Raw genomic sequence first — 19,561 nt, forward strand, 5'->3', positions numbered from 1 at the left:
TGATGTTTCAGGGTTGCTGTGCGTCTTCAGCTACACCAACATCTCTGGGGGAAAAGCACCTGGGACACCTGCCTTCACACTCTTCCAAACCCAACAGCAGCAATCATCTTTGTCACTGTACTTCTGGGAAGCAAATCTTTCGGTATTCAATTATCAGAGCAACCAGCAATTTCTGAGACTCCAGTTGGCTTTAGTTGCCTAAATAGTTAATCAAAAATAGTCACGGTTTCACACACCTCACTCCCAAAAGAAGTGGTCATGAGGGGCTTTGTAATGTCAAAACAAGGTCTTCTTAAATTCCGCACCACCATTAAAGGAAAACTCTCAAAATCTGTGATAACCAGCCCTTTCGGAATTCCTGAAAATAACCATAATCTTACAACCACCCAAAGAGTTCAAGAAGATGCCTGAACTTCGGTAGGTAAACCAGAATCTCATCTCTATCCTCCTAGTTCCATAGTAGCCTCGATACCCACAAGCCTCAACTGTTGGTATCTAGAGCCCCACTCCCACGACCCCCACCACACACGGGCACAGGCCAAGGCCCAGGCTTAGGAACCCGTGGGGCCTAGCTAGGGGTAACCTAGAAAGTTCCAGCCACGGAACTCACATTTACTTGATGCAGTTTGCTCAGCAAGAGAAGCTCGAGTCCAGGGCAAAGAATCCGCAGCCACTGCTGAGGCAGTAATAGTAGCTGGAAAAAGACTGGCCAAAACACTTCAAACCATGGCAACTGAATGCTGATTGGAGCTGTGGAATGAGCCAGCAGAATACCAGGGATCTGGAGGGCCATGCACACACCATATTACTGCAGTGAAGATTCACTAGGGGTTTGGGATGTGGCTCAGTGGTGCAGTGCCTGCCTTGCATGCATGAGGCTGTGAGTTCGAACCCCAATCGTGCCCTCACCACTGTCACTGACTGAGATCCCTACTCTGCAAGGGCGAGCCTTGGTACCACATCCAAGTGTGGGATGCCTGGCACGCTGCAGCGGCAGCAGCAGCAAACGGAAGGGAGGGGCGCTTCGCCGGAAGGGTCCCTAGCCAAAGCTGAGAGCGGGCAGAGTGTCCCATGAATCTGAATCAGGCCAACCGAGATTAGACAGTCTGAGGAAATAAAAGGAATCAAGAAAAATGAACAGAGAGACCTGTGGGACACATTAGGCATCGGAACACAGCACATGATGGGAGCTGAGGGGGAAGGAAAAGGGAAACGTATTTCAAGAAATACTGGTCTTGGCGTCTCGATTTTGATAGAGAGTCTTCTACACATGTAAGACACTCCACGAATTCCAAATAGAACGGACACAAAAATCCACAACCAGATGGTTCACAAACTGCAGAGAGACAAAGAATCTCAGAATGAAAGTGCCTGAAGGCAGCAAGAGCAGGTCCTCAGATATACGAAGTCTCCCCAGTAACATCAGCCGCTGACTCTGCTCAGAAACCACGGATGCCAGGAAGCAACAGGAAGACACAACACCAAAAAGGACAGTCAACTGAGAATTCCACATCCAGAAAAATTACCCCCCCCCAAAAAAATTAATTAAACATTCACATGCTTAGAACAAAAAATAAAAGGGGGGCTGGAGAGACGCCACAGGAGGTGGGATGTGGGTGTGCTGGCTATGACCCCATCTTGACGCCCCAGCACAGTATACGCGTATGAGTCCCCTGAGCACTGCCAGGGGTCGCTTCTGAACAAAGAGCCAGGAATAGCCCCTTAGCACTGCCTGGTTTGACCCCAAATCCAATCTACCAAAGATAATTCATAATATACCTCTCCTATAGGAAATACTAAAGGAAATCTTCCAGACTGAAACAAAAGGATAAACATCATTAAAGGTAATGAGTTAGTATGTAAAGACAGCCTGAGTGTATTTGCGTTCAGAACTCTCTTCTATCTCATTTAAAAGAATTACTTGAAGTAACAACAGAATACCACCATGAGTGTCCTATGTACAAATGCAACATATACAAAGGAGGGTGGGAAAGCTTAAGAGCAAAATTTTACAGGCTGCAGATTTCACTATTAATCTAAATTAGATTTTTGGGTGTTATTATAATCCTCATGGCAACCACTAACAAAATTTTAGAATACTGAGAGAAACCAAAAGGGAATTAAAATGACATAATAGAAGATATTTAGCTACTTAAATAAGAAACTAGTAATGGAGAAAGACAGGGACAAAAAAGATGGAACAGTAACTAACAGCAACTCACAAATTCCATCCTTTGGTTGGGGGTGCAGGGGCGCACCTCCAACCACCCGCCTCCGTGGCTCTCAGGGGACTGTGTGGTGCTGAGGATCAAACTTGGGGCTCGATATGCAGAGCATGTGCTCGAGCCCTCTGAGCCGTCTCCCTGGTCCTCTAAAAGGCAGGGCATGCCCAGATGGATAAAAACACACAATCTAACCATACACTGATACGTACCACTCTTGCAACGCTGCAACAGACAACCTGAGGCAGTTTTGAAACGGGATCTTCAGAAGCAAGAACCGGCATTCTGGGGCGGGAAGTGGCACCCCCCAGAGAGCGGTCTCCAAGCAATGACAATTCCAAAAGCCACCACTAGCTTCCCTGGACATCTCCCAGGGCCTTGCAGGGATTTCTGCACCCAGTCATCCGCAGGGTTTCGGCTGCCCTCCGCCACCCTCTGCCTTGTTGCCCGAATCTCAGGGGGGACTGGGCCAGGACATGAAAGGCACGAGGAGGCATGATGACCAACCACACGTGCGCAGAACACCGCTACAAATCCTGATGTCATCCCTTCCTACTTCTTTAAGATTAAAACAAACAAACAAAAACCCTTTTGGTCAGGCAGCTTGGTCTGTCCCTGCCTCTGCCTTCTGGCCTGAGTTAAAGTTTCTGTCAATAGAAACCCCATTCCTGTGCTAGATTTCCTGGAGAGCACGAAGTCCTAAGAAACTGATCTGCCAGGAGAGCATCTTTTGGAGTCTTGCTACCACATACTGAGTGTTTTCATTCTGTTCTGTGCTGGGGATCAAACTTCGTCATGACTCAACATGGCAGACAAACACTCTACACTGCAATACTCCTTAGCCCCGTTGTTTGTAGGGTCTGTTATTGGGGGGGGGGGCCTGGGGGGGAGAGAATCCCCAGTAGCGGTAGTATCGCCGGGATACACCTACTGGTGTTTGGGAAACCAGAACCCGGGGCCCCAGTGTGTGTACACAGCCCTTTGAGGCCTCTCCCTGGCCCACTGCTGGTGTGTTTACAATTTCTTGCTGAACTGGATCAGGAGAGAGGACAGGCCTGCACTAGAAGTGCAAGGGCTGGTCGTGGACAGTGGACTCCAGTAAGGGGGCGCCTTGTCTTGTCTCCAGCCAGCACACCTGCCACGCCCGTGATCCTGTGACCTCAGGCAATATGGGCAGTGCCCATACAGGACACACAGGGGAGCTCCTATGTGGGGACATCCAAGGGTAGACTCCAGAACTCAGGAAAAACAGGCAGGACAGAGGCAGAAGGGACACATAACTGCCCTGTGGTCTGGGCCTGGCGCAGGAACCCATCTTCACTCCTCCTCAGAGCGAAAACTAGGAATAACTTAAAATTCATTCATTCTTTTGCCACATCTTCTGGCCACAGAGCTGCCTTACTCATATCTGACTGTGGTGTGTGCGTGCGTATGTGCATGGGTGTTCGGCTGTCGGGTACTTTATGTGCTTTACAACCTTGGGTCCTAACCGCTCCTGGTCAAAAAGACGGTCAGAGCTGCATTCCAATGGTCAGAAGGAAAAAAAGAGTTAAAGCTGCATCTGCAGCTTTAGAGAAACAGCAAGAGTGCAAGTCAACATCAAGGAATTATTTTTACTGCGGCAACTGTTCTCCTGAGACTCCTTCTTCCTGTAGTTAACCTTTCATTCTTGGGGCTGGAAAGAAACACACATGAAAACCCCAGCCTCGCACACTGAGTAAATTCACAGCAGAACCCAGGCAGCAGAACCCTCTCGAAATAACACGAGGATCTTCCTGTAATTGATTATTCTGATTTGTAAATGAACCAACTCATGCTCGCCCCTCCTCTGAGAACCACAGAAAGAGGCAGCCGTGTGGTCCACACCAAGTGTGGTTTCAGTGGGGAAGGAGCTGCCTCCAGCAGTAGACGGCTGACGACGGGCTGAGGCTGAGTGACCACAGGATCCCGTCCCATCGTGCAGAGTTCCTCCCTGGCCTCCCTGCCCTTACTGGGTGGGTGGGCGGGGGGAGGGGGATTGATAGGGCAATCACGAAGACAAGTCTTACCACACACGAAACTCTCTGGCGGCACAGAGAAAATGCTCTGGCCCTTCAGGGACTCTGGGTGGGCACAGGTGGCCGTCACCAAGGTCTGCAGCATCCGGCCCCGCAGCCACGGGGGTAGCCACTGCAGCTGGCAGTCACACAAGAAGCTGTCGCTGCTGATGTGGCTGCAAGACAAACAGAAGGAAGGTCTGAGGGGTGAGCACGGAGAAGGCCAGTCCCCCAGTCCCGAGGGATGGACTGCAGATCCTGGGTCCAAGGGGCAGCGACCAGGGAGGCGCCCACATCCTCGGCCAGACACCGCTCTGGGACGCCCCTTCTCCGGTCGGTGGCCCCCTGCCCATCTCTCCGCCTTTTCCCACTTGCCCCAGCGACTCAGGGACTTTCCTGACTCCAGCTGACGGGAGGACGACTCTGAAGCACATTCTGAGAAGGGCTCTTTCTCGGGCGCTGTCACTTCCCTGGCACGGGTGAGCCCTGCCAACGTGCTGCGCCCCCCCCCCCCCCCCCCCGTGCTTGTGTTTCTCTCACTCCAGCACTGGTCTGGGGACCAGCGGGAGTCGGCTCTGCTCCCTAAATAGTGCCTGGGTCGCTAACTGCCACTGCCCAGGGAGCATGAGAATGCACAAGTTTGGTTTTGTGAAGCTCCAACCAAAACAGAGAATATTTTCTTTTTCATTTCTCAGCAACTGAGGACAAGCTTTTTCAACAGAGATCAGGATCGCCATCTCAGTGGACATTCCTTCCGGAGGAGTCACTCAAAGACAAGTCAACCCCAGAGTCTCGCTGGCCTGTTCCTGGAAGACCGCATGGCCCTGCACCAACAAAGGGAGGCTGGTCCACAGCAGGAGAAAGAAGAGGAACATGCGTGGCTCTCCTTGTTGTGAACTGTCCCTATGAATCGTCCCCGCAACGCAGGGGCCGGTGTGCTTCTTGGCATGCTCTGGGGCCCGCAGTACTGCCGTAGCCACACTCTTCCCACCATTTTTTCTCCAATAGGAACAAAGCAACCAAGTGGACTGGAGTTCTGGGAGGTGGGTGCAGGCCTGGCCACACCTGTTTATGCTCAGGGACCACCTGTTTATGCTCAGGGACCACCAACACTCTTGGTGTTGCTCAGGGAAACGTATGTGGTGCTGGAGATTGGACCAGAACTGGCTGCATGCAAGGTAAGCGCACTACCTACTGCACCACCTCTCCGGCCCCTGGAGTTCTGGTTTCTTCTGTTGTACTATTTCTCTAGCCCTCGTCATTAGATCTTTTTCATTTCTAACATTACATTCAAATGGTTTCAGAGACAGAAAAGTTGAAAGAAATGTACAGAGAAGACTCACATAGTCCCCACTTGGATTTTGTAATAAAATCTTTCATAATGAATAGATAGTTGCTCTATCATGTATTCATCCTTGGGTCCATCCTCTTATATTTATTGGCCTCCCAATAAATTGTGGCTCAGGGGACCTGGGGACCAGTGACTCTTGGCCAGCAGGGCCCAAGGGAGAGGGCCGCACAGAGTACCAGGCTGCACCCGGGGCTGCTCGAGTACCAGGGGCTGCCAGAAACTGAACTCGGGTGGGCCTCACATGAGCCCCGTCTCCTGCCGTCTCCCCGGCCCCTAGACCCCTCCTTTCGAAGCGGTCTCTGCTCACTGCCTGCCTTCCTTTCTTCCTTCAGGACAGCGTGGGTCACGGCACAAGGAAAGCATTTCGTACTCAGAAATTCTCTGCTCGTGACCGTCCGAGTCGCGGGAGCCCGGTACTTACAGCTCTCGAAGACTCTTCATCCTCACGAAGGCATCAAACTGGATGGACCGGATTGCATTCTCTCCCAGGTTCCTGCAAAGCAACACTCTTAAGTGACACACACAAAACCTGCATCCCCTGCAGGCCAGCCACATGTTTGGGCCGTGGGCTCAGGGACCACCCGTGGTGCTGAAGAGCCGCTGACCCCTGGTAGATTCCCTTGTCCTACTTTCTAAGTGACTATCATCTCACGGGCACTGAACAGTTCCGGGACCAATCCAGCGGCAGAAGTGCCATGGAAACCCCGTGCAGGGGCTGAGGGATGGCTCCGAACGGTGAGAATACACACTTTCCACATGCACATCCTGAGCACGGAGCCAGGAGCATGGCTGGGTATAGCCCTCAAACAAACAAAACCAAGCAATCTTGACTGGGACCTGCTCAGAAAGTCAACAGGCAAAACCTTCCTCTGGAGACTTAAGGTCCAACTTGATTCAAAGATGAAACCAACTAAGACTCAGGGACTAGAGGTCTCTGACAACACCAGCTCCAGCCTCGTCTCCTGAGATGCTGCTCAGAGGCCAAATGCACCAGACAAGACTCTCCGGGAAGCCAACACAGGTTCAGTGCCACACAGCTGCCTCATCAGGGGCCAGGGTGAGGCTGATGGGCACCATGTATTCCCCCAACACCAGCTGCATTCACCGGGAACTCGCTGGTTATGGTCTCTAACTGCCTCCGGCACAGACAGGCAGCATCAAGGCCTTAGCTGAAGCTGACTTCTAACAAACTCGCTTGTTTCCTGGCTTACAAAGATGCGACTGCTGCGTGAGCCGACTTCTCCGCACGTGGCAAATCTATGGGTCGGGGAAGGGCTGGCAAGATACTCACAGGTACTCCAGGCCTTCCAGTCCCGAGAAGGCGCGCTTAGCCACGGACTTGATCTTGTTTCCAAACAGAGTCCTGCAGGTTCCAAACGTCCAGAGACAAGAAAAGAAAAGGGGGGTAGGGGGGAGGAGAAAGGGAGGTAAAGAAGGAGAGAGGGAGAGAGGAAAGAAAGGAAGAGAAAGAGAAGGAGAAAAGCAGAGAGGGAGAGAGAAGAGGAAAGGAGAGGGAGAGAGAAAAAAGAGGGAGAGAGAGAAGGGAAAGAGGCAGAGAGAAGAGAGGGAAAGAGAGGTTGAGAGAGAAGAGAGGGAGAGAGAGGGAGAGAGAACACAGTTAGGGTGGTGCTATCTGACAAGCCGGTACCAGGAGAGGCAGGTGGAAATCTGATCTCTGCTGAGATTACGGGTCTCAAGTCTGCCTGCCTTCCCATTCTGGAAGGAAATACTTTTTATCTTTATTAGAATTTAACAGTGATGACAGGTTGGAAGTGTAGGACCCATCTCAGCTACAAGGGCCTTTGCAATGTTACGTGAAAATCAATTCATCTGAAGGTCCAACCAGGACCACCCAAGGCTGGGGAAGTGAAGCCCAGCCCTGCTCCCCTGGAGTGAGGGGCAGGTCCGGTTCCAGTGAAAGGAAGCCAGGCCGACTACATTTTGTAAGGGAATACACACCTGGGGCGACAAGTCAAATCTACCACCAAGTTCCGAACACCCCACCCTGGAGACAAAGGTTCCCAAAAGAGGCCAGATAGCACCCCTTGTTTTCGGCAGCAGGTGCTTCCTGGCAACCGGGATACAGCCCCAGCCAAGAGACCCCACCGGCAAAGGTGTCTGCGTGCCCACAGAATATTGCGCAGCTGTTTGACCCCTTTAGCAAGGGTCCAGATTTTAAGTGGAGGCTGTGGGCTGATTAAATCAGACTGATGTGAAGGTCAATCTCCCAGTTTACCCGATACCGGCCCCCCGCGGTGTCTGCCAGGACAGACTCCCCCCCACATCCACGTCACTTCCTGCCGGTCCCAACCCCACCCTTGGCAGGAACCCTAAGGAGGCCTCCCAGGAACCTGCCTGTCCCCGGAGCACACGCGGAGAAATGAGGGCTTCTCCACTGGGCCCGGAAACCCAAAGGAAAGTAGGTTCTTACTGTTGTTTTAATCCAAGCTCACTCTCTTTCTGCCCGTTTCAGAGCAGGGCACCCAGGGTAGGGTTGCCCCTCCCTGCGCTGATCCCCACACCCGGATGCTCTCTGGACACAGGCTGCACAAAGTGCCAGGGGGCAGCAGCGGGAAAGAAGGTGGGTGGGAAAAGCTCCGCTGGGCAGATCCTGGCCCTGCCCTGGCGCCGCCTGCGAGAGCCCGTCGTTTTCACCACAGAAGGTAGCGCCCCACCTCGGGCTTCTCCCGCGTTCCTGGCCAGGTGCGCCTGGCGTGAGGCCCCAGTCAGAGCCCCAGCACCATGGTGCCCCTAAAGCTCTGCCCAAGTGTTGCTCTGGTGGACCCTGAGCAAGGTGTGGCCAGGGGGGGAGCTCTGCCAGGACCCAGGCAGGGTCCCTGTCCTCAGCCTCTACAGCCAGGGGAGCTGTCAGGAGCAGCCCCATGCAGAAGACCACTCCTGGCTCGCTCTCCCCTCGCTCTCCCCTCGCCCTCCCCTCCACTCACATCATTCTAGATATCTTTCAATAAAAACTACCTTGCTTCAGCCCTCAAAAAATATTCCTCTAGGGTTTGATTTCGTAGATTACTTAATGGGAACAGGAACACTCAAATTTCTCCATGTGAATTGTTAATAGTGTTTCTCGATCCTAGGTCTTTCAAAGACAAACAGTAACTGAAGTTTACACACTATACTTTGCACGGGAACTGGCAAATTCAGAAATTTATAGCTATTTCACGAACACTAATAATTATTTTACTTATTGGTTTTTGGGCCACCCAGTGGTGCTCAGGGCTCACGCCTGCCTCTGCTCTGGTGGGGGGTGGGGGGTAGGGGAGGAATCACTCCCCGCAGGGCTCAGGGGACCACATGTGGTGCTGGGCACTAAACCCGGATTGGTGGGGTTCGAGGCAAGTGCCCCACTCACGGTATCACCGCTCCAGCTAATAATAATTTTTGTTTAAAATTATGCCTGACAATAAAAACACCAAAGAGACCGAGACAACAAGACTTAGTGGGCTTCAGAGTTCACACAATTTCTAGAGACAGAGGAAGAGAGCAAGCTGCCTTTGGGCACGGAGTGGAAAAAACGTGGCCGAGTTCACGTCGATCGTTAACGAGGAAGATGCCCCGAGGAAGCCAGCGCCGGGCCGGAGAGCAGCTGGGCAGCCCCTGCTCGCAATTCACTTTCCTCCCAAACACAGACGGAGGCGCCGGCTCTGCTCTGGCTGTGGGGGCCAAGGCACGTGGACTGTCCTGTGCCCCAGTGCCACGGAACTGAGCAAGAAGATACTCACAGCCTGCTCAGGCTCTCGAGGCCCGTGAAAGCCCCGCTGGTATCCTCGACCGTGCCTGAGATGTCATTGTGGTCCAGGTCCCTGGGGAGGAGAAACAAGAGGACGCTCAGCATCCCAGAGGGCCCTGCAGACTGGCCTCACCGTGGCCGCCCAGCACCCCGAAGCAGTGCTCAAACCCAGGCCGGGCCCCCTCTGCTGTCCTCCTCTGCCTGTCCCAGCGGCCCCCCCACTTCCTGGGCCTGCCAACAACGCTGACCGAGGCCACAGAGCCAGGCGTCCCTGCACATCTGTCGCTCCCCAGCCAGCGAGAGAACTGGGGAGAGTCAGATTCGCCCTTCCCCTTGCCTCCCCCACAAGAGCAGACATTTGAGGGCAACAAGAATCAGCGTGACGGTTCCCTGAGGCTCCTCCTGCTCCGACAGCAACCCGACCCTTTCCTGGAACTGAGGGGAAGGCAGAAAGCAGGTGGAGGAGAGGGATGGCAGACGAGGACGCCCTGGCACCCCTCGGCCCTCACAGGGCCCGCACAGGCTCTGATGCGGCCAGGCCGGACATCTGGCTGCTGAGTCAGGCCTGTGACCCACTTGTGGGGGGCTGGAGGGGTGAGGCCGGCGTCTGAGCCGGGCTCCCTCCAACAGTCAAATCACAAGGCCGATGACTCAGCTTCCTCCCCTGGCTCCCAAGAGCAGGCCACAGCGCCAGGCCAGACATCCCACCTGGCACCCAGGCCCGGAGTCTGTCCCCTGGCCTGCCCTGGCCAGCTCCCTGGGGGCACTCTGCTCCCACACCTCCCCACCAGTGTGCCTGGCAGTCAGGGCTGGGCCAGGGCCAGCAGGGCTGCTCCGTGGGGGTCCCCAGAGAGCCAGCAGCGAGGGGCGCTCCCACGGAGGAGTGAAAAGCCTGCCCTGACCCTTTATTTCACGGCAGAGCTCCGGGAGCCAGGGCCGGCCACGGGAAGGGCCCTCTCCCTCCAAAGTCTCCTATTATCCTCGCGCTGAAAGGCGGGGAGCGGGCGGGTGGGTGGGGGCTGCAGCTTTGTGTGCCTGTCGCCCTGCTCCTCGTCTTGGCTGCCAACGTTTCCTGCTTCTTTCTGGCCAGCTCAGTCTGATCATTCCAGGCCTTGGGATTCAGCCTTGCGGGGGCTCCCAGGCTGACCCCGGCTTGAATAGCCTGGAGACTCTTTTCATGCTCCCCGACAATGGCTCAGTGCTCGAGCCTGCTAGGCCTCCCTTCCTCCCTCCAGGTGCAGGTGCAGAGGCCGCCTGCCCCCCACTGCCATAGGGCTGCACCTGGGAAGGCAGAGGGGAAAAAAAAAACGATGACAGAAGCCCCAGAAAAGCCTCCTGCCGTGACAGCCTGCCTCCTTAGGAACCAAGAGGGAAGCAACATGACCCCGGAGGAGGTTCTGGAAAGACACAGGATCCACTCACAGCCATGGCAATGGGCCCCCCGATATCAGGTGTGCAGATGAAGTTCAAATGCTGGCCTGACCCTGCCTCCATTTTCCCTGGGCTTCAAAGAAACTCCATACACACAGGCACACAGAGACACACAGACACACACACACACACACACACACAGCAACTGTAAGCACTGGCTTGGCAGCAGTCAGACTTTTTTTCCTCCTGTTCAACCAATTCCTTTTTATCATCTGATTATACACAAGTTTGAGACTGCGCACATGTGTCAGCTCTGGACCCAAGCCTGCCTCCCCGCCAAAGGGAAGGAAGGGGACTGCAGGCCGCCCTGCGGAGAAGACGTACAGGACGCGCAGGCTGCGGAGTCCCTTGAAGGCGCCCTCGGCGATGTGGCTGATGGCGTTGTGGCTGAGGCGCAGGATGCGCAGGCTGCTCAGGTCGGCCAGGCTCTCCTCCTCCAGCCGCGTGAGGTTGTTGAAGGACAGGATCCTGGGGGGGGGGGGGGGGGGGGCGCCAAGGGTCAACGGGAGGCTGCCCTCCCCGCCCCTCGGTCCCAAGTGGCCACCCGCTCAGTCTCTGCTGGACCCAAGTAGCCCATGCGCGGCCGGAGCCACAGTGGTTTTGCAGCTGGAAACCCACGGGCAGTCACCCTCACAGTCCAGCTCCTGGAGAGGCTGCAGCCATCAGGGTTACCAGAACAAGGGGCCAACATAAACCCAGCCAGAAGGACGACCCACGAGGCCCCAGCCCTTTGGAAATGACGGTTCCACGGGTGGTTTTGACAGAGGCCCTGGAAGGGTCTCACAGCACACGGCTGGAGACCGGAGAGGACCCTGAAGGGTCTGGCAGCCAGCAAGGGAGTCCAAGCCGACTGCCACAACGGCCAGCAGAGGGCACCACCACCCACTGCTGGGACAAGCGCCCCGCCTCCCTGCCCGGGGTTCCCGCCAGGATTCCTCGCCCCATCCATGCCAATCTCTTTGCATGACGACCTCCCCGCCCTCTGCCCCAAAGCAAAACTGGGAAAACATGTCCCCAAGTCACACTCCTCTCCTGAGCATCACGATCCACCCTGCCTTCCAGCACGCTCCCTGAGCCTTGGAGACGGGCCAGAGTCAGTTACTGGGTATGGTAAGTCATCTATCATTGAAAAATGGGGGCCAGAGCAGGAGGGAGAATCAATTCAGAGAAGATTAATGAGTTTCTGAAGTGGCAGGGAGTCAGCATTCTTTCCCCTCTTGGAGAAACAAGTCATGGTGTCTGTCAGTCACAAAGACCTGGCAGGAGATCAAAATCACAACCTCACCTGCAATTAAAGAATTTGGCTGAAAGGAGGGGAGGGAAACACCCTGGGAAGCAGCCTTAGAAATGGCGAGGAGGTGACCTGTGGATCAAGTGAGCGGCTGGGACTGGTCAAGGCACTCTCCCGGGAGCGTCTCTGAAGATCCGCTCATGGGACCCCCACAACTGGGGCCTGTCTCTGAAGGCCCACTCAGAGATCTGCCAGCACACACAGGCGGGAGGTAGCACTCCTTCATGGCCGCTCCATGCCACGCTCACCCCCCAGCTTCCAGGACTCCAAGCCTCAGCCACTACACCGGTGCAGGCAGGGGCAGCGGAGAAGAAATCACGTGTGTCCCACAGCGACTGGGATTCATCCTGAGTTTCCTAGGAGCATCCCCGTCTGAGCAAAGAAAGTGCCAGACGCTATCCACTACCCTGGAGATTAGTGTGCAACTGCATCACTTGCTGGGTCAGGAGGCTAAACCCAAAGGGATGACACCAACACACACACACAGAATCCAAGAGTTGGAGACTACTGATTTCTGCCTGAGGGGGTGATGGACTGGCAGAGATACACACTTCAGCTCCGTGTGGGTCGCGTATCAGGGGAGGCAGGAGCAAGAACAGACGGAAACACCAGTGCAAGGTCCAACACTGAGTTTAAGCGTCCTCAGTTTGCCCGATGAGACAGGGAGAGATCCACGGGCCCTGATAATGCAGTGTTCGTGCCGACTACCCCTGATAATGCAGTGCTCGTGCCGACTACCCCAAGCTCCAGGAGCGTGAGCATGGCACATGGCCACACCACTGCAGTCCCGGAGTAGACCCTGGGACACGGGCTATGAAGGGAGTGTCTGGGAAGCCTATGGGAGAGAAGGAGGGTGCGGGGGGCTGGCAGCCCACCACCGACTCAAGGTCTCTTCTGGGATGGGGTGGCTCACACACCAGCCAGGACACAGGACACAGCTCCAGTTATCCCTGGGCTGCGAGCACCTCTCAGGCTTTCTCCACCCTAGCAGGACCAGGGCACAGGCTCCCCGCTCATCTGAAAATGGGGGCACAGAGACACTAGAGGAAGTCAGCATACAGTCACCGAGGGGTGCTGGGCCCAGGGCCCTGCTTAGAGCTGGCCACGGGTTAGTATGTATGGCCAGAATACCGGCATCTCTCTAGAACGAACTGTGGCCAGCTGTCCACCAGTGAGCACCTCGCCCTGAGCTCCCATCTCCCTGCGCCCACCGTGCCGTGTCATCGCCAGGCCCTGGGATCTGGGGGCTTCCGCTGGAGCAGGGCCAGAGAGGGCTACTCACAGCTCGTGCAGCTTCTGGCAGAAGCTCCAGCCGTCACGGTTGATACGCGAAATGGAGTTGTTGCCGAGGTGGAGCTGGTGCAGGGCGGTGAGGCCGTAGAGCGAGCCGCTGTTCACCTCCACCAGGCTGTTGTACTCCAGGTGCCTGAAAGGACACCCCGCAGCGTGAGACGCGACTCCCCGCGTGCCCGGCGCCCACACAGCAGCGAGTGGCGAGAGGACCCTCCGTCTCGGTCCACGGGGAGTCTAACAGTGTGTGAGGACCAGTGTTAGCGCGGCATGTGTGTGGGGAAGGCCAGAATGCTGCCACAAAGGCCCTCGAGGTAGGTGGGAAGGGTGACGCGATCGGCACAGAAAGCGTTTTCATCCTGTTACTCTGGCAAATAACTAAGGCAGGGGAGGGGGCGTCGTCTGGACCCACAGAGACCCCCGGGGGTGGGGTGTCCTGAACACACACCATCACGGGTCATCAAGACCCTCAGATCAACCTAACCTACCAACAGCGCGTGCACAAGCGAATACACCTGAAAGTAACCACCAGCGTGACAGAAAACAGAAAAGCCAAACGAACTGGAAAACTGAACCCCGAAAAGCCGTGACTGGGAGTGCGTGCCCCGTGGAAGCAGAAATGGGACAGCTGGTGCGGGGCAGGAATGGCTTCTCTCTGCTGCCTCGTGGTGTGCGACTCAGAGCGTGGCGCCTTTTGATGGGCAAGAAACTGATTTCACCACTTACAAGCAGGAGGTCCTGGTCTGTGGCCCTGGATGAGGCTGGGGCGACTGGGTACACACATCTGGCCGCAGGAGTACCCCCCACCCCTCCATCCCCCCAGCAGAAGGAACAGCTGCAGCGGGCGGAGTGATTAGCTCACCGAACATAAATAAATCCCCCAGGATGAACTACGCATTTTTGGCCCACCTGCACATCAAGAAAGGCTGTCAGCTCCCAAACGGGGAGAGGAGGAACTTCCTGCAGCCATGGGAGGAGGGGGCGGGGGGGGGGGGGGGGGAGACAGCCTGCCCTGCTGTTTCCCTGCCGCTGAGAAGCCAGTGGGGGAGGGGAGAGGACCCCACTTCCTGCTACCCAATCCCTACATCTCTGCGGAAATCCCCCCTTTGATCTGGTCCTATCCCTTAAAGCACAGAGCTGGGCCCCCTAAGGTCCCAAAGGCGAGGGTGTCAGGCCCAGGGGTCCCTCCTGGCTAACGGAGCTCGAGTGTGTGACACACAGAGGGGGCCCCCTCCCCTGAGTCCCGGCACCTCCTGCACCTATACTCACAGCACGTGCATCTTGGACAGTCCCCAGAAGGCCCCGTCTGTCAGCCTGCTGATGTTGTTTCGCTGAAGCTTCAGCACCTCCAAACTGCTGAGGCCCTGGAACGTCAGGCCCTCGATCAGCCGGATCCGATTCCGGTTGAGGTCCCTGAGGAGAGAAAGCCGGTGGCTGAAGCATCTCGACTCGCAGCCCATCACGGACCATGTGGGTGCAGGCCTGTGGGAAGGGCCTGGTATCAGGGCGGGTGGGGACACACACTGGTGGGGCGGCTGTGAGGGAGGGAAGAAGGCACCGGCAGCACCCCGGGGCCAGGCCCAGGTGCCCCCGAAGTGAGCGAACCCTGCTGCACTCCCCCCCCCCACACACACACACAAATCCCTGACCCGCAACGAGGGGCATGACTCGGGGCGGTAGCTGGAAGTTCTCGCTCAGCTCAGCTGCAGAAACCCACGGATGATGCCATGACTCAGGGAAGCCCACCGGATCGGATGCGCCACGGCAGGATGCAGTGACACCTGCCACTTGGTTGGCACACTGACCAGGCCCTCCCCTCAGGACTGGCACTGCACGCTTGGGGCATGCAAGATCTCTGTGCTGTGATCCGGCTCGCATCCGGCTCCCTACCCGCAGATACCGGCACAGCTCAGCAGACACCATCAGAAATCTGGCTGGGCTGCACCCGTTGGTAACACGAGGCTCATCCGAGAGCCCTCGGTCTTCCCCCAAATACTTGTGGATGCAGTGGTCTCCTGACCTGCCCCCACCCCCCACTCCGCCATGCTGAGTCACCACCAGGACCGCAGAGCTGGGAGCTGGGACCTACCCAGAGGGTGGGAGGCAAGAGGTGGGGGTGTTAGGGTTCATGGCTCTCAACAATTGTTCTGTTCTGTTTAAACCCAAGGTCCAATGTCGGCTTCTGTTCTGAGGCATGTTCTGCCGTGGGCGCAGAACCAAACAGCCCATTTCCTGACTCTGTCCCTATGGCCATCCTCGGTCGAGGATGCTCGGCCGAGGTCACTCCAAAATATGAAATCGATTTTCCCTTCGCAAAGTACCGGCCTGTTCCTCAATAGATCCTCCCTGGGAGGCGCGTCTCCCGGCTTGTCGGTAGGTCATCTTTGCGTCCCCTTTCCGTTCTGGAGAAGCCTGTACTTTGTAGAGAACATGCACTTCTCCCTTTCTCTTCCCTCACACCTTTCTAAGGAAGTTTCAATAAAACGATCTTGCTTAACCCCACCCCCACCCCCCAAAAAAGTACCTTGTCCGACTCTGGGGTGAAGATGGCCCCCATCTCTTGCTTGCACTGCCCACCACGGACACTTTTCAAGAAAGGTCAGACATCACAATACCCATGATACAAGCTGCAGAGGAATAGCTGGGGGTGGGGGGATCAAAGACAAAGAACAAAACCTCTAAAGGAAACAGGAATTGACCCAGAGCCTGCATCGGTCACGATCAGCTGATCGGCACAATTCCACCTTCCGCTGTGGGAAGTGCCAAGACGACGAGCACATTTATGTTCAGAGGCTCGGTTTCCCAGCTGCCCGCTCGCAGGCACCAGACCCAGCTACTAATTTCCTTTTACTGGGTGTTGCCGCAGGACCATTAATGCAAAGCCTGACTGGGGCAAGCAGGGAAAGAGCTGCGTTTGGCACAAGGTCTCCGGGGAAATCTGGCCTCCATAAAGTTTGGCTAACCTTAATTAAAGTGCTGGTCTCTGTACTCACAGTTGTGTCAGCCTGGGTAGCTTGAATGCTTTCACAGGAAGCTGGGTGATTCTGTTTTTGCTCAGCCGAAGTGTTTGCAGTGACCGTGACAAACCATCAAACGCACCCGACTCTAGGGTGCTGATGCGGTTGCTCGCCAGGTTGCTGGAAAGGTTCAGGAGGGAAAATGGAGTGGTCAGTGGGAGGCCTTCCTTGTCCGGTCTAGGCCCCAGCCCTGGCCCACTGGAGAGAGAAGCAAACACACAGCCAGAGGAGCGGGCATGCATGGGGCAGCTAGATCCCAGGGTGCCAAAGCTCATCCTCACTCCCAAGGGTGTCGGGGTCAGAATGGAGCCTTGTTTCAGGACTCGACGGGGCTAATAGGCCACCCCGAGTTCCTTCCCTGGTGACTGCATGCCCCCCCAGGACTAGGGAGTGCACGTACTCCCCCAGTACCCCCAAGCACTGCCAGAAGAAACAGCCCCCAACTCCCACCCCATCCCCATGGCCCCTATTTAAAAACAAAGACAAAAAAAAAACACTTCAAAGGTATCTCCACCTATAGGCTTAAGCACATATGGGACCCCGACCTTCAGATCACACATGACTGTACTGCTAGATGCTGGGCATTCCAAAATGTGTAAATTCTATCAACAGGAAACAAGAAAGACAAGAAAAACGGAGGAGGAGACTAGTATTCCTCGGAGAAGCTGCCACACACCTCACACTAACTATCACTGTCACTGTCCTCCCGTTGTTCAACAATTTGCTCGAGCGGGCCCAGTAACGTCTCCATTGTGAGACTTGTTGCTACTGTGTTTGGCATATCGAATACGTCATGAGTAGCTTGCCAGGCTTTGCCATGTGGGTGAGATACTCTCCGTAGCTTGCCGGGCTCTCCGAGAGGGGCAGAGAAATCGAACTCAGGTCGGCCGTGACGGCCGCTTGCAAGGCAAACAAACGCCCTACCTGCTGTGCTATGAAAAACTTCCTCATATCAATCTTAAAAACCAAGCATCTCTTAGGTATACACAATTTTCAGTACAGGGGGCAGAATAATAATATCTCAGATGTTAGATGTATATCAGGTCACACACATTCCATGGTTTTATGGTTAACTACGACATAATTTTCTAGATTTATCAATGCATTTTTATGAAGTAAAGCTGAGAAAATGATTTTCTGTCCTGAAAATGCACAAAGTTTTCTGTATATAATTACTTTATAAAGCCCAGGATGCAAAATGTCATTTTAGACTGTAATATATAAGTGTATTTGGCGACTTTTAGAAGTTAGTGGATTTAATATGTGTTTTCCTATAGTGGCACTAACTATGCCAGACAAATCGAGAGAGAGAGAGAGAGAGAGAGGAGAGAGGAGAGAGAGAACGTGAGTGTGTACTGCAGAGGGAAGGACAACGAGGCATGCGCATCTCTCCTCCAGGGAGTGACCCAGGACAGGGCACATGAGGATTCTTTGCAAATGGGTCTGGACTGTTTGTTCTTAGCACTCCAGATTAAAGAAGAACAGCATGTGTGATGAAGATATACTGGACGGCATCTGCCAAAAGAGAAAGTCCCTCCCGCTTTCGTGCAGACAGGAAAGGTCACTGCAACTCAAGTTCGCAGTTGCTGGTTTCTTTGTCTTAAGCAGAGAAGTGCCAGGTGGCAGCCGGACCCCTTCTGACAGTCCTCCCTGGGGCCGAGGCTCCTGCGGCACAGGCCTCCTGGGCGAGTGCAGACTAAGGGGGAAGTGGCTCCTCTCCCTGGAGGTGCTGGAAAATCCAGGTGCCACCCAAGCCTCGACCTCCCTGCAAAGAGGGGGTCACAACAACCCCTACACCGCCTCAGGAGCCCGCTCCTCCAAAGAGACTCGGGAGCAAGCACTCAGGTCTTTTATAGACTCTTGAACCCACAGCCTCAGTTTCCTCCCCCCTGCAGCATCTTCCGACCAACAAGCAGTGGGGTAGGGAGGTTGTCACAGCTCTTCTCTTACCACTAATGATGTGAGAGAGGGCGGCACTGAGAGGGCCTAAAGCATCTAGAGGGTCCCGAGAACCCAGGGTACAGAAGGTCAGGCCCCTCAAGCAAACCAATCAGAGCTGGAGGGGTCATACCATGGGTAGGTGCTCGCCTACAAGCGGTTAGCCTTGGTTCCACCTCAGGCTCCCCATACAAAGCCAGGAATGACCCCTGAGCACAGAGCTAGGAATACGCCTGAGCCTGAGTGTGGCCCAAGGACTACCCCCCTCGCCCCAGCAACAGAAAATAAACCAGGTGAGCAGCTTAAACAGAGCCCCCGGCTGAAAAGCTCACAGGGACAGGCTGAGCCTCCCGAAAGGGTTTCCCTCAACGGGCTTCCTCCGACGGGGCCGAGATTCTCTACTTGGCGCTGTCTCGGGTTTAGGCTCTGGTGGTCGAGACTGTCCTGGAACTGAGGGGCTGAGTCTCTGCACGGCAAGTCTGAGGCCTCCTCCCGGCATAGGCATCACGGGTCGGGAACCAGTGAGCCGAGGAGCTGCTCCCCTCTCCTGCCCCAAGGTCAGGATAGCACTGCAGGGTCCAGAAGTGCTCGGAAAACAGGCGGGAGGTGGGGGGCGGGGGGGTGGCGAGCGGGCGGGCAGCGGCCTCTGTGCCCACAGAGGACAGAAGCGGGCAGGCAGGTACTCACAGCTCCCGGAGGCGCAGCCCATGTGGAAAGCAGGTGTTGCGCACGTCCGTGATGTTATTGGCACTCAGGTCCAGCACTTCCAGGGCCAGGTACGTCTTCAGCACACTCCCATCCACCGCGCGGATCCTGTTGTGTTGCCTGAAACACAGAGGGACACGACTGGAGCGTGGCATTCTGCAAAGAAATATTGCCGCACCATTTCGAGACACACACACACACACACACACACACACACACACACACACACACACACGGGAAATAACTTGGGCCATTTCAGAAACAAATCAGGAACACAGTGAAGAAAATGAAATCCCCCACTGTCCTCCCCTGGCCCTGTTTCTATCTGCGGCCCGGGACAGGAGAAAACACGGCGCTGTGGGTCTGTGGCAGCTGTGTTTGAGCCCTGGCCCTGGCCGCTCTCCTCAGTCGACGCAGGTGAGGCCAGGGTGGACGGCAGCAGTGGAACCCGGAGTTTGCTGGCTTTGCTGAAGTGACATGCCGACAGTGCGCCCGGCCAGCTCGTTGCTGCTCTCAGTCGTCACCCCCAGAACAG

General features: G+C 55.5%; 1 protein-coding gene across 1 annotated transcript in view; it reads right to left on the reverse strand.

Moving 5' to 3' along the window:
- LRIG1 (leucine rich repeats and immunoglobulin like domains 1) overlaps positions 1-19,561 on the reverse strand; it is a 108,316-nt gene that overhangs the window by 8,666 nt on the left and 80,089 nt on the right. Inside the window, exons 4-12 of the mRNA XM_056134415.1 lie at positions 19,009-19,146; positions 16,360-16,503; positions 14,636-14,779; positions 13,359-13,502; positions 11,110-11,253; positions 9,347-9,427; positions 6,901-6,972; positions 6,031-6,102; positions 4,271-4,434 (exon numbers count right to left, since the gene is read on the reverse strand). Of these exons, the coding sequence (XP_055990390.1) occupies positions 4,271-4,434; positions 6,031-6,102; positions 6,901-6,972; positions 9,347-9,427; positions 11,110-11,253; positions 13,359-13,502; positions 14,636-14,779; positions 16,360-16,503; positions 19,009-19,146 (1,103 nt within the window). The remainder of the gene's footprint in view (positions 1-4,270; positions 4,435-6,030; positions 6,103-6,900; positions 6,973-9,346; positions 9,428-11,109; positions 11,254-13,358; positions 13,503-14,635; positions 14,780-16,359; positions 16,504-19,008; positions 19,147-19,561) is intronic.

This window comes from Sorex fumeus, unplaced genomic scaffold, assembly GCF_029834395.1.
Source record: "Sorex fumeus unplaced genomic scaffold, SorFum_2.1 ptg000002l, whole genome shotgun sequence".
Lineage (NCBI taxonomy): Eukaryota > Metazoa > Chordata > Mammalia > Eulipotyphla > Soricidae > Sorex > Sorex fumeus.